Here is a 19,404-nt window from a genome sequence, read left to right on the forward strand (position 1 = left end):
AGAACTCTCCTCCCTCCCTCCCTCACCCTCATGTATAACTCTCCTCCCTCCCTCCCTCCCTCCCTCACCCTAATGTAGAACTCTCCTCCCTCCCTCCCTCACCCTAATGTAGAACTCTCCTCCCTCCCTCCCTCCCTCCCTCATGTAGAACTCTCCTCCCTCCCTCACCCTCATGTAGAACTCTCCTCCCTCCCTCCCTCCCTCTCTCACCCTCATGTAGAACTCTCGTCCCTCGTTGCCCGGTCCTTTGATCTGGAAGATATAGAAAGCTCCGGGGTATCGCGTGGTGGCCTGCATCTGGAAGATGTCTGCTGGGACACCGCGGCCTGAGGACAGGTCCATGTGGCGGTACAGGATGGTGAAGGGCCTGTCTCTACAGGCTGGGTTCTCAGCACTACACATACACTGACTGGTGAGAAAAAAAACATTTGAAGCTTGGTTATTTTAAGGTTAATATATGACAGTATAGTAGGTACTTTTAAGATCACCTAAAATGAAAACATTAAAATATTAATTTATTAGATTTGCCTGTGTTTTATATACAGTACCAGTCAAAAGTTTGGACACACCTACTCATTCAAAGTTTTTTCTTTATTTTTACTATTTTCTACATTGTAGAATAATAGTGAAGGCATCAACATTATGAAATTACACATATGGAATCATGTAGTAACCAAAAAAGTGTTAAACAAATCAAAATATACAGTGCCTTGCAAAATTATTCATCCCCCTTGGCGTTTTTCCTATTTTGTTGCATTACAACCTGTAATTTAAATTGATTTTTATTTGGATTTCATGTAATGGACATACACAAAATAGTCCAAATTGGTGAAGTGAAATGAAAAAAACTGACTAGTTTCAAAAAATTCTAAAAAATAAATAACGGAAAAGTGGTGCATGCATATGTATTCACCCCCTTTGCTATGAAGCCCCTAAATAAGATCTGGTGCAACCCATTACCTTCAGAAGTCACATAATTAGTTAAATAAAGTCCAACTGTGTGCAATCTAAGTGTCACATGATCTCAGTATATATACACCTGTTCTGAAAGGCCCCAGAGTCTGCAACACCACTAAGCAAGGGGCACCACCAAGCAAGCGGCACCATGAAGACCAAGGAACTCTCCAAACAGGTCAGGGACAAAGTTGTGGAGAAGTACAGATCAGGGTTGGGTTATAAAAAAATATCCGCAACTTTGAACATCCCTCAGAGCACTATTAAATCCATTATTAAAACATGGAAAGAATATGGCACCACAACAAACCTACCAAGAGAGGGCCGCACACCAAAACTCATGGACCAGGCAAGAAGGGCATTAATCAGAGAGGCAACAAAGAGACCAAAGATAACCCTGAAATAGCTGCAAAGCTCCACAGTGGAGATTGGAGTATTTGCCCATAGGACCACTTTAAGCCGTACACTCTGCTTAAAGAAATAAATAAGCAAACACGTTTGGTGTTCGCCAAAAGGCATGTGGGAGACTCCCCAAACATATGGAAGAAGGTACTCTGGTCAGATGAGACTAAAATTGAGCTTTTTGGCCATCAAGGAAAACGCTATGTCTGGCGCAAACCCAACACCTCTCATCACCCCGAGAACACCATCCCCACAGTAAAGCATGGTGGTGGCAGCATCATGCTGTGGGGATGTTTTTCATTGGCAGGGACTGGAAAACTGGTCAGAATTGAAGGAATGATGGATGGTGCTAAATACAGGGAAAGTCTTGAGGGAAACCTGTTTCAGTCTTCCAGAGATTTGAGACTGGGACAGAGGTTCACCTTCCAGCAGGACAATGACCCTAAGCATACTGCTAAAGCAACACTTGAGTGGTTTAAGGGGAAACATTTAAATGTCTTGGAATGGCCTAGTCAAAGCCCAGACCTCAATCCAATTGAGAATCTGTGGTATGACTTATAGATTGCTGTACACCATCGGAACCTATCCAACTTGAAGGAGCTGGAGCAGTTTTGCTTTGAAGAATGGGCAGAAATCCCAGTGGCTAGATGTGCCAAGCTTATAGAGACATACCCCAAGAGACCTGCAGCTGTAATTGCTGCAAAAGGTTGCTCTACAAAGTATTGACTTTGGGGGGGTGAATAGTTATGCACGCTCAAGTTCTGTTTTTTTGTCTTATTTCTTGTTTGTTTCACAATAAAACATATTTTTCATCTTCAAAGTGGTAGGCATGTTGTGTAAATCAAATGATACAAACCCCCCAAAAATCCATTTTAATTCCAGGTTGTAAGGCAACAAAATAGGAAAAATGCCAAGGGGGGTGAATACATTCGCAAACCACTGTGTGTTATATTTTAGATTCTTCAAAGTAGCCACCCTTTGTATTGATGACAGCTTTGCACACTCTTGGCATTCTTTCAACCAGCTTCATGAGGTAGTCACCTGGAATGCTTTTCCAACAGTCTTGAAGGAGTTCCCACATATTCTGAGCACTTGTTGGCTGCTTTATCTTCACTCTGCGATCCAACTCATCCCAAAGCATCTCAATTGGGTTGAGGTCGGGTGATTGTGGAGGCCAGGTCATCTGACGCAGCACTCCATCACTCTTCTTCTTGGTTAAATAGCCCTGTCCTGTTGAAAAACAAATGATAGTCCCACTAAGTGCAGACCAGATGGGATGGCGTATCGCTGCAGAATGCTGTGGTAGCCATGCTGGTTAAGTGTGCCTTGAATTCTAAATAAATCACAGACAGTGTCACCAGCAAAGCAGCATCACACCTCCTCCTCCATGCTTCACGGTGGGAACCACACATGCGGAGATCATCCATTCACCTACTCACAAAGACACAGTGGTTGGAACCAAAAATCTCAGATTTGGACTCATCAGACCAAAGGACAGATTTCCACCGGTCTATGTCCATTGCTCGTGTTTCTTGGCCCAAGCAAGTCTCTTCTTCTTATTGGTGTACTTTAGTAGTGGTTTCTTTGCAGCAATTCGACCATGAAGGCCTGATTCACGCCGTCTCCTCTGAACAGTTGATATTGAGATGTGTCTGTTACTTGAACTCTGTGAAGCATTTATTTGGGCTGCAATCTGAGGTGCAGTTAATTGCCGATTTCTGAGGCTGGTAACTGTAATGAACTTATCCTCTGCAGCAGAGGTAACTCTGGGTCTTCCTGTCCTGTGGCGGTCTTCATGAGAGCCAGTTTCATCATAGCGCTTGAAGGTTTTTGCGACTGCTCTTGAAGAAGACATTTTCCGGATTGACTGACCTTCATGTCTTAAAGTAATGATGGACTGTCGTTTCTTTTACCAAATAAGGCTATCTTCTGTATACCACCCCTACCTTGTCACTACGCAACTGATTGGCTCAAACACATTAAGAAGGAAAGAAATTCCACAAATTCACTTTTAAGAAGGCACACCTGTTAATTGAAATGCGTTCCAGGTGACTACCTCATGAAGCTGGTTGAGAGAATGCCAAGAGTGTGCAAAGCTGTCATCAGCTACTTTGAAGAATCTCAAATATAAAATATATTTTGATTTGTTTAACACTTTTTTTGGGTTACTACATGATTCACTGTGTTATTTCATAGTTTTGATGTCTTCACTATTATTCTACAATGTAGAAAATAGTAAAAAATAAAGAAAAACCCTGGATTGAGTCGGTGTGTCCAAACTTTTGACTGATACTGTATATACACCTAAACATCAGAAGTATAACTCATGATCACTAACTAGGTTTCCATCCAATTGGCGACAGATTTCCATCCGAATAATAAAAACATCTGCAAAACTATTAGCGTTTTCCCACCATCAAATGTAATTGTTGCGGATAAAAGGATGTGCATGATGACGCAGTGTGCATAAAAAAAAACGTATGTGGTTAAAATTCCCATATACCGAATAAATAATACAAGTTAAATGGGTTTCCATCACATTTTACACAAAAAAAAGGGGTATATAGCGAATGTTCTTGGCCCGTGTGTGGGTATAGCCTACATGATGAGATTATAATGGACAAAAGAGCTAGATTATTTTTTATTTGTCAAACGCCAGCCAAACATCGATCATCATGTCACCAGAATAAGACCCTCGATATGTATTGGGAAAGGAGCATCAAACTCATCACCGTGTACTTTCACCACCCTGTGAAGTTCATCAAAATGTATTTAATCTGTAGGCTAATGAACTGCATGCTTTCCCGAGTCGTAGTGGGAGGACCACACAACATGTCATCACGTGACTCCAACTTTACTTCGATATGATAGTAATTATGTCAATATTTGCACATAAAAAGGCGTTTCCACCACCATTTCTCACATAACTAATTTTGCGGACACAAAAAGATCCCACCTTTTTGTAGTGTATTTTTATTTGTCGACATTTGGAAAAGTTCACCGACAAATTAGCTGTTTCCATCAAGCCTGTCGTGACATTTTTTATCCACTGGACTTTACTCGCATTAAAAAGGTGGGACGGAAACCTGGTTACTGACAGACACACACGATATATATACAAAAGTATGTGGACACCCCTTCAAATGAGTGAATTCTGCTATTTCAGCCCACACCCGTTGCTGACAGGTGTATAAAATCGAGCACACAGTCATATCTTCTGTCCTCGGTTGCAACACTCACTACCGAGTTCCAAATTGCCTCTTGAAGCAATGTCAGCACAAGAACTGTTCGTTGGCAGCTTCATGAAATGGGTTTCCATGGCAGCCGCACACAAGCCAAAAGATCACCATGGGCAATGCCAAGCGTTGGCTGGAGTGGTGTAAAGCTTGCTGCCATTGGACTCTGGAGCAGTGGAAACGCGCTCTCCTGAGTGATGAATCACGCTTCACCATCTGGCAGTCCGACTTACAAATCTGGGTTTGGCGGATGCCAGGAGAACGCTACCTGCCCGAATGCATAGTGCCAACTGTAAAGTTTGGTGGAGGAGGAACAATGGTCTGGGGCTGTTTTTCATGGTTCGGGCTAGGCCTCTTAGTTCCAGTGAAGGGAAACATTAATGCTACAGCATACAATGACATTCTAGATGATTCTGTGCTTCCAAATTTGTGGTAACAGTTTGGGGAAGGCCCTTTCCTGTTTCAGCATGAGAATGCCCCCGTGCACAAAGCGAGGTCCATACAGAAATGGTTTGTTGAGATCGGTGTGGAAGAACTTGATTGGCCTGCACAGAGCCCTGACCTCAACCCCATCGAACACCTTTGGGATGAATTGGATCGCAGACCGCGAGCCAGGCGTAATCGCCCAACATCAGTGCCCGACCTCACTAATGCTCTTGTGGCTGAATGGAAGCAAGTCCCCACAGCATGTTCCAACATCTAGTGGAAAGCCTTACAATAAATTATAATATGCCATTTAGCAGACGCTTTTATCCAAAGCGACGTACAGTCATGCCTTCCCAGAAGAGTGGAGGCTGTTATAGCAGCAAAGGGGGGACCAACTCCATATTAATGCCCATGATTTTGGAATGAGATGTTTGACGAGCAGGTGTCCACATACTTTTGGTCAAGTAGTGTATCACTTAAAAAACTTCTGATTTCATAAAGGTGGTAATACAATTTTTTAAGTTATAATCATTATAATGAGAGATGAGAGGTATTGACTAGACATATATGAAACACAGTCCTTAGAGAGAAATAGTATTGAGTGCACTCACTTGTCACTGAGTTCAACGTACGGTGGATCACATTTTAGCGGATCCAAGCATGTATAGCCTCCCTGGAAATTGAAACATACTTGTGCTGTTCTACACGTGTTGTTACCAGTCTCACATTCATTGATATCTTCAAAATCAAACACACAACAATTCACGTCAGTTAGACAACAACATCGGCAACATCATCCATTATAACAATTTACAAATATTATTATTACACAAACAAACAAGCAATTAGCTTTGGTATACTATAATAAAAGGGCTCTCCAACCCTGTTCCTGGAGAGATACCCTCCTGTAGGTTTACATCTATCTAGTCCAGGGCTCTTCAACCCTGTTCCTGGAGAGATACCCTCCTGTAGGTTTACATCTATCTAGTCCAGGGCTCTCCAACCCTGTTCCTGGAGAGATACCCTCCTGTAGGTTTACATCTATCTAGTCCAGGGCTCTCCAACCCTGTTCCTGGAGAGATACCCTCCTGTAGGTTTACATCTATCTAGTCCAGGGCTCTCCAACCCTGTTCCTGGAGAGATACCCTCCTGTAGGTTTACATCTATCTAGTCCTATCTAGAAAGGTTATGGTAAAGTTAGTCCCAGGGTGAATCTAAAAAGTATTCTCCTCACGTCCTTCTTAAAAATGCCAGAGGTAAACGAGGACAGAATTGGAGAGAAGATCCTCAGTTTCCTCTGACATTTTGAGTAAGAAGCGAGGAGAGAGGAAGCAAGGAAAAGTATCTTGAGATTCACCCAGTAAGTCAGTCTCCTGTCATGCCGACAGATTATTACCTTCACAGCTCCTCCCATCCTCATAAATGTAGTATCCCCCTGGGCAGTGACACTGGAAGGAGCCAGGTGTGTTTACGCAGTTGTGCTGGCACAGAAACTCAGAGAAACCACACTCGTCCAAATCTACAGGTGATACTCAGCATTAGTAGTTATCACATAACACCACAGTACATCACATAATAGTCATCACTGTCATTACAGTATTGCCCAAGAATTACAGTTCAAAGTGTAAAGGAGGTGCACAAATAATGACTGAACCATAGCTAGATGTAAAATAATGATTTGGATCGTTATGGATCACTAGGATAGACCTCCTTTATCTGTCGCACTTCAACAATTTTGTGCGTTCCAAATGGCACCAAATTCCCTATATAGTGCACCATTGCGCTCTGGTCAAACATAGTGCACTATATAGGGAATAGGGTGCTATTTGGGACGGACAGCCTTCTCTTTGGTTACTGTAACACGGAACATATTTGATCTCGCGTCATCACCATTGCACGTGGTCCCATCAGAAGCCAGCTCAAATCCCTCTTCACAGTTACACATGTAGGAGCCGTAGGTGTTGAAACAGCCGTGGGTACAGGGGTTATCCTCGCACTCATCCACATCTAGAGAGGAGAAAGCAGGAGGTTTGAGTAACACCTTCACTACAACATTACCACAATGTGCCCCCGCACATCGACTCTGCAACGGTACCCCCCTGTATATATAGCCTCCCTACTGTCACTTTATTTTACTTCTGCTCTTTTTTCTCTCAACACTTTTTTTGTTGTTGTTTTATTTTTACTTTTTTTGTAAAAAATAAATACACTGTTGGTTAAGGGCTGTAAGTAAGCATTTCACTGTAATGTCTGCACCTGTTGTATTCGGCGCATGTGACCAATACAATTTGATTTGATTTTTGATTTGATTTGATTACAGGTGTTGAAGCAGGAGGTTAGAGTAACAGAAAGTATTCACACCCCTTGACTTTTTCCCCATTTTGTTGTGTTACAGCCTACATTTTAAATTGATTAAATGGAGATGTATTGTCACTGGCCTACACACAATACCCCATAATGTCATTAAAAAAAAAAAATAATTAATAAAAAATGAAAAGCTGGAATGTCTTGAGTCAAGAAGTATTCAACTCCTTTGTTATGTCAAGCCTAAATAAGTTCAGGAGTAAAAATGTGCTCAACAAGTCTCATAATAAGTTGCATGGACTTACTCTGTGTGCAATAATAGTGTTTAACATGATTTTTGAATGACTACTTAATCTCTGTACCCCACACATACAATTATCTGTAAGGTCCCTCAGTCGAGCAGTGAATTTCAAACACAAATTCAACCACAAAGACCAGGGAGGTTTTCCAATGCCTCGCAAAGAAGGGCACCTATTGGTAGATGGGTAAACATTTAAAAAGCAGACATTGAATATCCCTTTGAGCATGTTGAAGTTAATCAATTAATTACATTTTGGATGCTGTATCAATACACCCAGTCACAACAAAGATACAGGTGTCCTTCCTAACTCAGTTGCCGGAGAGGAAGGAAACTGCTGATAGATTTCACCATGAGGCCAATGGTGACTTTAAAATAGTTACAGAGTTTAAAGGCTGTGATAGGAGAAAACTGAGGATGGATCAACAAACCTAAATGACAGAGTGAAAAGTACAGAATACAAATATTCCAAAACATGCATCCTGTTTTCAACAAGGCACTGAAGTAATACTGCAAAAAAATGTTTCAAAGCAATTAACTTTTTGTCCTGAAAACAAAGTGTTATGTTTGGGGCAAATCCAATACAACACATTACTGAGTACCACTCTCCATATTTTCAAGCTTAGTGGTGGCTGCATCATGTTATGATTGTAATCGTTAAGGACTGGGGAGTTTTTCTGGATAAAAAAGAAACGGAATGGAGCTAAGCACAGGCAAAATCCTAGAGGTAAACCTGCTTCAGTCTGCTTTCCACCAGACATTGGGAGATTAACTCACCTTTCAGCAGGACAATAACCTAAAACACAAGGCCAAATCTACACTGGAGTTGCTTACCAAGAAGACAGTGAATGTTCCTGAGTGGCCGAGTTACAGTTTTGACTTAAATCTGCTTGAAAATCTATGGCAAGACCTGAAAATGGTTATCTAGCAATGATCAATAACCAATTTGACAGAGCTTGAAGAATTATGAAAATAATAACGGGCAAATGTTACACAATCCAGGTGTGGAAAGCTCTTAGAGACTTACCCAGAAAGACTCACAGCTGTTATCGCTGCTAAAGGTGATTCTAGCATATATTGACTCAGGGGGTTGAATACTCATCTAATCATGATATATTAGTGTTTTCTTTTTCATTTTTACAAATGTTAAAATGTTTCCTCCACTTTGACATTAGAGTATTTTGTGTAGATCGTTGACCAAAAATTACAATTAAATACACTACTGTTCAAAAGTTTGGGGTCACTTATAAATGTCCTTGTTTTCGATAGAAAAGCAATTTTTTTGTCCATTAAAATAACAGCAAATTGATCCGAAATACAGTGTAGACATTGTTAATGTTGTAAATGGCTATTGTAGCTGGAAACGGCTTATTTTTAATGGAATATCTACATAGGCGTACAGAGGCCCGTTATCAGCAACCATCAGTCCTGTGTTCCAATGGCACGTTGTGGTTGCTAATCCAAGTTTATAATTTTAAAAGGCTAATTTATCATTAGAAAACCCTTTTGCAATTATGTTAGCACAGCTGAAAACTGTTGTGCTGATTAAAGAAGCAATAAAACTGGCCTTCTTGAGACTAGTTGAGTATCTGGAGCCTCAGCAATTGTGGGTTCGATTACAGGCTCAAAATTGCCAGAAACAAATAACCTTCTTCTGAAACTCGTCAGTCTATTCTTGCCAAGAAACTGAAGATCTCGTACAACGCTGTGTACTACTCCCTTCACAGTATATGTGTGTATGTGTATGTGTGAGTATATGGGTGCATGCATGGATGCCAGTGTGTACGTGTGTGTGTGTGCCCACCTTGGCAGGTCCTGCTGTCAGGGTTGAGGAGGAAGCCAGGGTTACAGGAGCAGGAGTAGGAGCCTGGCACGTTGGCGCACAGCTGCTGGCAGTACCCATAGCGGCACTCATCAATATCTGGACACAGAGAGGTGGAAGTTAAACAATCAATGTCTGGAAACACAAAGAGACGTGGAACAATCAGGGGGAAGCAAAGTTTGACACAGCAAAAAAACAACTATTAGACATATTCACCTTATTTAAGAACCCAGAAAACAAAACAAATGTCTGAACGTTCTGTTTTGTGGAGGACTTCCGTTGTGGCGTTCTTGCCGTTTTGGGAACATTAGCTAGCTAGCTCAAAATGTCGTGGGATCATACCAAGAAAAACCTTTCAAAGTAGAATGGCAAGTCTGTGCCACATCCGTGGATTATTCAAGAGTGGTCCTCTGTAGCTCAATTGGTAGAGCACGGCGCTTGTAACGCCAGGGTAGTGGGTTTGATCCCCGGGACCACCCATACGTTAAAAATGTATGCACACATGACTGTAAGTCGCTTTGGATAAAAGTGTCTGCTAAATGGCATATTATTATTATTATTATAGTGGGAGGACGATATGGAAAAAAAAGGGCCACATATCAACTACGAAGACATCTTCAATTATTTTGTCTTGTCTCTCTGTGGGTCAGAGATGAGGAGCTACAAAAGCACATCTGTCGGCACGATGGAGACTGCAGGGAGTTCTTGTGTTGCAGGGGAAGTCTTGCAGTCATGCAGCTGCAATACTATGGAAGTTAGCTAGCTCGCTGGCTTTTTTGTTTATCGTAACCCTTTCTATGACTGATACGTTTGACGTTAGCTAGTTGCTTAGCTAGCTAGCTAATTGTGATGATACCATATCACTGACCAGAACTGATAACGTTAACTATTACAACATGCACACACGGTTCTTGGTTTCAATGGCTCATTGTGGAAGTATATCAGTCTAATCTCGAATGGCAATGAGGTAGGTACAGAATCAAGGTGAGTTTTACAATCAAATAGGAAAATTACCAACATAACCTAAACCTACTAGTTGTGTAAACTAGTCAGCTGTGAACACCAGGTAAACTAGTGTTCTGTACTGTAATTGACTATTCTAACAGTAGTGTTTCGTTGAAGGTGCAGAATGCTGTGTATGGAGGATTGACAGGGGTGTCCTGTACAGATGAGCAAGGCCAGTGGAACTCGGGGACGCAGCGGAATTTAGCTCCAAAAAGGACGAGGCGAGATCCGTTTCAAAATTCACAAACCAAGTGCCGAAGTTCTCTGACAGCACCCCAGCCGCTTCTCCATCTCTACCTCCAACTCCTGCGTACCACTCCCACGACGCACTTAAGAAGAGTTTGGAAGTGGCCAATGTTGCAGTGGGGAGCCGTCTGCACAAGTGCATCAAAGCTAAACCAAACAGCAGCTACAGCAGCCTCACGGTGAACACTGCATCAACATGCAGTGTCAGAAATGCTTGTCATTTTTATGACGTTTATGTTAAGCTGGAGGAGTGGAAATGTGACAGCTTGGAGGAGGTCGCTAAAGCACAGAGTGGTGTGACGCGCGGAAACTTCGGCTCACTGCTAGCTCAGCAAAGAAGGTTCCTGTGCGCACCTCAACAAATCCCGACAACTTTGTGCGGGAGCATCTCTTCCCCAGGTTCCAGGGGGAACTCAGCAACCACACATGACAAGGAGAAGGAGCAGGTGGCCTACACATGGATGGAGAGCTGTGGGTTTAGTCTGGAGAGTAGAGGCACAGTAGTGAGTGTCAAGGAGCCTTCACATGGATGGAGAACTGTGGGTTTAGTCTGGAGAGTAGAGGCACAGTAGTGAGTGTCAAGGAGCCGTGGCTTTCTGCAAGCCCAGGTGGAGTGTTAAACTCTCAAGAACTTCTAGAAATCAAATGTCCTGTTCTGAGTAAGAAGTGTGAGTCTCTGACCGAACTGTTCTCTACGCAAAACTCACCGACGTGAAGCTGGTGGACGGGGTTCGTCAGCTGCCACCTAATGGAGACCGTGGGTACTACCTGCAGGTGCAAATGGGCATGTTCTGCACAGGACTGGAGAGATGCAAACTGCTTGTCTGGGCTCCATCCCAAGCAGGCTGTTACTGATGTGCCTTTTGATGTGAAGTTCTGTGCTGATGTCATCCCTAAACTGAAGGCATTCTATTTCACACATATGCTGCCAAGGATAGTAGATGAGTTCTAGTGAGGCAGACTAACTCTGTGCTCCAAATATGTTCATCTCTGTGGTATCTAGGGGCCTAATACTTCTGTGTTTTTAAATAGTTCCTATGTTTTGTGCCTTGTAAAGCTCTCTGTCAGCGCTACCTTATTATCTAAGCATAACTCTTGATTGGTGTTTTTTTTTTGTTGTTGTCTTGCACAGTTCTCTTCATATGCAAATTTACCTGATTATATTTGCATAATTCTTGGTGTTTTTTTATTTTTTTATATCTAGTCTTGTACAGCTATTTTCATACATGTTTATCTAATGCCTACGGATAACTCCTTATGATTTATGAATATTTTTATTGTACCTTGTATCGCTCTTTCTTTTCGTATTGCACTTCATGAACTTATCTGAGCATGCCGTAATTCATCTCGCACTTGGCAAATTATTGTGTTAATAAAAACACTGAAATTCAAGTTTGTTGACATTTTCTTCGACACTTAACATTTTGAAATGAAGGAAGAGGAGGCGTGTCTAAGGGTTTCAAATGTGTTTTCAGTTTGATTCTGGGTTTGGTTTTCAAGGGCACTAATTAAGAAAACCGTGCGACACTTCATAAACAGTTGGCTTCCCTCTTGGTCTGTTAGAGACAGTTTGGTGTTGAAGAAAATGTATTTGAAATAGATTGAAGGAGGCATGATAGCATCACCTATTGGATGCCTGTAATTATCAGGAACAGGCGAAGTTACAGTACATTTCTAATGTAGGAACATTAAAATGATTCTGATTAAATAGGAAACTATATATACACACACAGTATCTCATGTGGATGAAATTATAGTGTATAAAGTTACATTTCATTTGTATGAACATTCTCACAGCTCACTTGGCATCCTCATGGATGATCTCACCCTGCATGTTAACAAGTGCTGCACAGATGCTAAGGACTTTGTCCATTTTGTGCGTCAGGTTGATGGGAACAGTCTGGGAGAGGATTTTGAACACCTTGAGTTGTCTGATAACTCTCTCAACATGTATACGTATATTAGCTATCCTTCTCGTGCTTGTGACATCCTCGTCAGACAGCTGGTCTCCTTTCTGAGTGAAGGCTGGTATGGCAAGGATTACCTTCCTCTCATACAGCAGATCTCCGAGGGTGAAGCCCCTGTCTGCCATAACTTCATCGCCAGGCCTAAGGTATTCCAGGAAGCCAGAGTTTTGGGTGATGAACTCGTCACTGCATCTGCCTCCATATGCATGAAACATAACAAGTCCATATGGAGCAATGGAAACCAAATACTTGAGAGTATTTCTGGAATAATAGTGGCTGTATGACCTCCCTTTGGAATAGATATTGTGGGCTTTCTGAAGAGTGGTTTCAGAGCAGTCAATGATGCGAGTGGTGTTGGGGGAACTTCTCTTTGAAGCACTGAGGCATTGTGTTCTGGAACGTCTCCCTCGGCAGCCATGGAATGTAGATCCTCATGTGCTCCTCCATTGTGTGTCAATCCAGTAGGCAAAAGGATTCTGCTCGCTACTCCCTGGGACACAGCGAAGCGTTCAGCACGATCACCCTGGAGTAGATTCAGCTTCAGCTTCATCAAGGTTATCAGTATTTGATCAGTGATATGCATTTTTGAAGTTAGCCGTGTAGAATTTCTGCAGAATCACTACATGGTCAAAGAAAACACTAAGACGAAGGCCAGTATATAACACTGAGCTAGAGTCATTCTTCAGGATGGTGTGGATCAATGGCTCTGCACCACCACATTGGGTTTATTTGTGGTAGGTGGGCTTGTTGACTGGTTCTCTTGACATGTATAGTGGCTTGTAAAAGTATTCACCCCCCTTGGCATTTTTCCTATTTTGTTGCCTTACAACCTGGAATTAAAATGGATTTTTGGGGGGGTTTGTATCATTTGATTTACACAACATGCCTACCACTTTGAAGATGCAAAATATTTTTTATTGTGAAACAAACAAGAAATAAGACAAAAAAAAAACAGAAAACTTGAGCGTGCATAACTATTCACCCCCCCCCCAAAATCAATTCTTTGTAGAGCCACCTTTTGCAGCAATTACAGCTGCAAGTCGCTTGGGGTATGTCTCTATAAGCTTGGTAGATCTAGCCACTGGGATTTTTGCCCATTCTTCAAGGCAAAACTGCTCCAGCTCCTTCAAGTTGGATCGGTTCCGCTGGTGTACAGCAATCTTTAAGTCATACCACAGATTCTCAATTGGATTGAGGTCTGGGCTTTGACTAGGCCATTCCAAGAGATTTAAATGTTTCCCCTTAAACCACTCAAGTGTTGCTTTAGCAGTATGCTTAGGGTCATTGTCCTGCTGGAAGGTGAACCTCTGTCCCAGTCTCAAATCTCTGGAAGACTGAAACAGGTTTCCCTCGAGACTTTCCCTGTATTTAGCACCATCCATCATTCCTTCAATTCTGACCAGTTTCCCAGTCCCTGCCAATGAAAAACATCCCAACAGCATGATGCTGCCACCACCATGCTTCACTGTGTGGATGGTGTTCTCGGGGTGATGAGAGGTGTTGGGTTTGCGCCAGACATAGCGTTTTCCTTGATGGCCAAAAAGCTCAAATGTAGTCTCATCTGACCAGAGTACCTTCTTCCATATGTTTGGGGAGTCTCCCACATCGCTTTTGGCGAACACCAAACGTGTTTGCTTATTTTTTCCATTAAGCAATGTCTTTTTTCTGGCCACTCTTCCGTAAAGCCCAGCTTTAGTGATCCTATGATCAACAGATACTCCAATCTCCGCTGTGGAGCTTTGCAGCTCCTTCAGGGTTATCTTTGGTCTCTTTGTTGCCTCTCTGATTAATGCCTTCTTTGCCTGGTCCGTGAGTTTTGTTGGGCGGCCCTCTCTTGGCAGGTTTGTTGTGGTGCCATATTCTTTAATTTAATGGTGCTCCGTGGGATGTTCAAAGTTTCTGATATTTTTTTATAACCCAACCCTGATCTGTACTTCTCCACAACTTTGTCCCTGACCTGTTTGGAGAGCTCCTTGGTCTTCATGGTGCCGCTTGCTTGGTGGTGCCCCTTGCTTAGTGGTGTTGCAGGCTCTGGGGCCTTTCAGAACAGGTGTATATATACTGAGATCATGTGACAGATCATGTGACACTTAGATTGCACACAGGTGGACTTCATTTAACTAATTATGTGACTTCTGAAGGTAATTGGTTGCACCAGATATTATTTAGGGGCTTCATTGAAAAGGGGGTGAACACATATGCACGCACCACTTTTACGTTATTAATTTTTTTGCAAGGCTAGTCAGCTAAGTGAGTAAGCTAGGCAACAGTTAGCTACCTACAGTATGTTAGGACTTAGGAGTGGCTACCAACTGGTAACATAATTAGCTAAGCTAGCTAACTTCTGCCTGATTCAGGACACCCATCTGTGACGATAGCTAGCGAGTAGCAGCTAGCTAACAGCTACCTGTATGTGTTGATGTCCTGATGTGCTGTACTGGAGCGTCATAGCCCAGCCACTTCTCAGGGAAAGGGATGCTCTTCAGTCGGCCTCTTGTCCATGAAGTGATAGGAACACACATAGGGTCGGTTCGGTGGTTACTTCAAGTTCAATGCTTTGAGCCAAAGCCCGAAGAGACTCCTCGTCCTTAGCAGCTGGCTACAAATCGAAAGGCGCCTCACAACTGTACTCGTTCCTCGAAAAAGTTTGGTGGTCGAAACACTCCTGCTCGATGAACAGCTTCCGTTTCTGCCAGTTATTGTGGCATCCCCTTACCGAACATAAAATACCAGTTTTGCGTGAATCCATGTTTGGAAAGTTGTGAGAAGCGATACTGAGTTAGTTAGCTAGCTGCAAACTATTGGCCAGAAGTGCTTAACCTGAAGTCCCCCACAAAAAAACCTAAACAGACCCACTCATATTTCTGTTGAAAATGAGGTGAATAGTAATGGTTGTAGTGACGATATAGCATAGTATCTGGCCTACCCCTGAAATAATATGATTTCATTGTCTGTAATGGGTGGAAGCCCCCAGAACTTACCGTTCGTTGCACAACTTTCCCGCACACACACACACTCAGGTTCTTACCCTGACACTGTCCCCCGACCAGCCAGTAGCCCTCGGTACAGGAGCAGGTGTATCCTCCGGCTGTGTTGATACACACCTGGGTGGGGTTACACTGGTGGGAGTCTGTCTCACACTCATCAATGTCTGCAACAGAGGAACAGAGAGAGGTGGGTTCGAGTGGGTTAAATGCACCCCCCTCCCCAACGTAATCTATATTTTCACATGACCCTCCCCTTGTACTATAAAAAATGTGCACACCCTCCTATCTCATAAAATTAACTCAAAAACAATGATTACCAACACAAATAACAACAACTGTAGTAACCCTGTGTTTATAAACGTGGATATAGACTTGACCACTTCAGCATGGTTTTGTGGCACAGTCGATGCCACGCAGAGCTAACGGGCCAGAAGTTGAGGGTTCGCCGACCACCGCGGACGTGCTCACCTTCCCTGCCTGTCTCATTACACTACGATAAGAGCCGGCTACAGACAATGATCAACCAGGGGGAAATCAGATTTAACATTTTGATGCTATATTTATAATTATATAAAATATATGCAACGATTTTCCACCAACAGGTTTTTGTGCCAATGCACAACACACAACCAATAAGCAAAGCATAACTGCATACCGATTACGAACTTCATCGTAGTCTGCTCACCCAGTGCTTTTAGTTCATATGTGAATTCCATAAACTTGAATACCGCCTCGGTTTTCAAATCACATAGAGGACTTGGGGCTGTTGCACTATAGCAACCAAAGCCCATGTAAATCAGTTTACAAAATTCCATCATTGGTTACTCTGAGAGTTCCTCATATTGACATTGGCTGCGGGCTCAGGCCCTATGGTGTTAACCTTGGAAAAGTAATTACAATTTCTACTCGTTCCTCTTTTACTAATAAGGATAGACCAAATGGTGCAGATCTATACAATCTTATATTAATATCAACCATCAGACAGCAACCGCCTATTGAACGTAGTAGCTTGTTTGAGTTGGAGACTCCATGTGACTTTAAAAATCTAATTTGCCATTTTTTTCTTTAAGTCTTTGTCTGGGGAAGAACGTATCCATAACTGTCATATGAGTCTACCGTCCTCCCTCGGCTAACCTTTGTGCACTCGAGGAGTCAACTAGTTTGTCTTCTTTTACTAAATCAGAAGTTATTATCCTGGGTGACTTAAATTCTGACTGGGAAATGCAGGCTTCAGACAATCTAAAAGACATTTGTAATGATCTAAACCTAACCCAGCTGGTGACTAAGCCTACACGGCCCAACCCTAAAGATCCTTCAAAGTCAACTCTGATTGATCTTATCTTAACGAATACACCAGAGAAATATGCTTCTACTGGTGTCTTCACCCAAGACATTAGTGACCATCGCCCAGTTATTTGTGTTAGAGATTTGAGAATACAAAAATCGAACTTAAAAAACTTCAATGAAGAGGCTTTTTTCCATTATCTTTATTTTAGTGACCTTGATTGTATTTCAGCTATCCCTGAACTTGATTTCGCTTTGAGCCTTTTTGCATATGTCTTCAATACTATTGTGGATAATCATGCTCCCTTCCAAAAAAATAAGGGTTAAAAGGTAGATCGAATGCCTTGTACACTCCGGAATTATCAGAAGTCATTCATAACAGAGATGATGCTTGGGTCAAGGCCAGGAACACAGGCTTAGGCCCGGACTGGCAAGCTTTTAAGCAACTGAGGAATCATTGTGTAAAATAAATCAGAAAGGCTAAATCTGATTATTATGCAATGGGAACCCGGCTAAATTCTGGAAAACTGTCAAATCCCTGAAGGTTTCTACTTCCACCTCTCTGCCACAACAAATGAATTCAGACACTGGCCTCATTATGGAAAAAAATGCCATCATTGATGCATTTAATCACCATTTTATTTCAGCGCGCTATCTCTTTGAAATAACTTCTAAGCCTATTCACAATGATATTGGGCTGGATGCTGATAGGAGAAACTTGCTGAATGATCAGAGAAATGACAGTCAAAGCTTTTCTTTAAGGCTATTTACAGAAAAAAAAAATAAGTCCTGGATGCTTTGATAGCAATAGACAACAAGAAATCCCCAGGAGCCGACCAATTGGATCTATAACCACTTTGGGGTGATAATGATTAAGAACACTACCATCTCTGCCCTTATGGAGTGGCAGCACAAGAGCTGATTTCCATACTTTTGCAATTGGATCCTGGTCTGCTTAAGTGTGTCTCAATAACCCACATTTTTTTATTTAACATTGTTATCAGGAAATATTCCAAAAGTATGGAAATCAGCTCTTGTGCTGCCACTCCATAAGGGCGGGATAGTAGTGATCTTGATATTCATCGCCCCCATTTCAAGGCTTCCTTGTCTATCTAAGATTCTTGAATCCTTGGTAAATGTACAACTTGGTTCTTTTTTGTTATCAGAGAAATGTATTTTCAATGTAAACCCATCAGGGTTTAGACCTGGACATAGCACTATTACAGCAACCACTATAGTTGTTAATGATCTTATCAATGCTTTAGACACTAAAATGAAATGTGCTGCTTTGTTTGTGGACCTGTCAAAAGCTTTTGATACTGTTGATCATGCTATTTTATTGAATAAGTTGTCCTTCGATAGGCCTGAGCTCTGACACCTGTTCATGATTATCTTAGTGACAGAACTCAGGCCATTATGATTGATAGGGTTAAGTCTGAATTTCTTTAAGTACATAAAGGTGTACCACAGGGGTCGATTTTGGGGCCTGTTCTCTTCACTATTTATATAAACACCATTGGTCAATCTGTTAAAAAAAAAAATACTTAAACTCTTAAGGATTGGACCCTTTTTTTTTCAATTTTCGCCTAAAATGACATACCCAAATCTAACTGCCTGTAGCTCGGGACCTGAAGCAAGGATATGCATATTCTTGATACCATTCGAAAGGAAACACTTTGAAGTTTGTGGAAATTTGAAATTAATGTAGGAGAATGTAACACATTAGATCTGATAAAAGATAAAACAAACAAAAAAACATGCGTTTTCTATTTATTTTTTGTTCCATCATTGAAATGCAAGAGACCACGATATAATATTGCAGTTTAGTCGCAATTACAATTTTGGCCACTAGATGGCAGCAGTGTGTGTGCAAAGTTTCAGATTGATCCAGTGAAGCATTGCAATACTGGACTATTTTGTATCAAGTCTGCCCAAATGTGCCGAATTGGTCAATTGACACATTTTCAAGTACATAACTATAGAGAACATACAAACATGATACGGTAATACAAAATGTAAGTTTACACACTCCCAGGAATGTCATACATGATGGATCATTACCTTATACAATAACTTTCACACATCTAGATGGATTTTATCAAACAAAACTATGCTACATTTTATCTCTGGGACCCTTAGGATGACAAATCAGAGCAAGATTACTGAATGTAAGTACATTACTTACCTTCAGAGGTGAATGTATCAAACCAGTTGCCGTGATAAGTTTTTCTGTTGTTGTGCACTCTCCTCAAACAATAGCATGGTATTTTTTCACTGTAATAGCTACTGTAAATTGGACAGTGCAGTTAGATTAACAAGAATTGAAGCTTTCTGCCCATATAAGACATGTCTATGTCCTGGAAAGTTTGCTGTTACTTACAACAGTCATGCTAATCACACATGAGCACACATTAGCTCAACCGTCCCAAATATGGGACACCGATCCCGTAGAGGTTAATCTATATCCGGATGA

General features: G+C 41.8%; 1 protein-coding gene across 1 annotated transcript in view; it reads right to left on the minus strand.

Moving 5' to 3' along the window:
- Positions 1 to 210: 210 nt before the first annotated feature.
- LOC311120296 (fibulin-5-like) overlaps positions 211 to 19,404 on the minus strand; it is a gene marked incomplete at both ends in the record, with an annotated part of 31,346 nt that continues 12,152 nt past the window's right edge. Inside the window, 6 exons of the mRNA XM_084194922.1 lie at positions 211 to 409; positions 5,630 to 5,756; positions 6,415 to 6,537; positions 6,909 to 7,025; positions 9,425 to 9,541; positions 15,689 to 15,811. Coding sequence (XP_084051048.1) covers positions 211 to 409; positions 5,630 to 5,756; positions 6,415 to 6,537; positions 6,909 to 7,025; positions 9,425 to 9,541; positions 15,689 to 15,811 — 806 coding nt within the window. The remainder of the gene's footprint in view (positions 410 to 5,629; positions 5,757 to 6,414; positions 6,538 to 6,908; positions 7,026 to 9,424; positions 9,542 to 15,688; positions 15,812 to 19,404) is intronic.

This window comes from Coregonus lavaretus (genome assembly GCF_964263955.1).
Source record: "Coregonus lavaretus genome assembly, contig: HAP1_SCAFFOLD_4633, whole genome shotgun sequence".
Taxonomy (NCBI): domain Eukaryota; kingdom Metazoa; phylum Chordata; class Actinopteri; order Salmoniformes; family Salmonidae; genus Coregonus; species Coregonus lavaretus.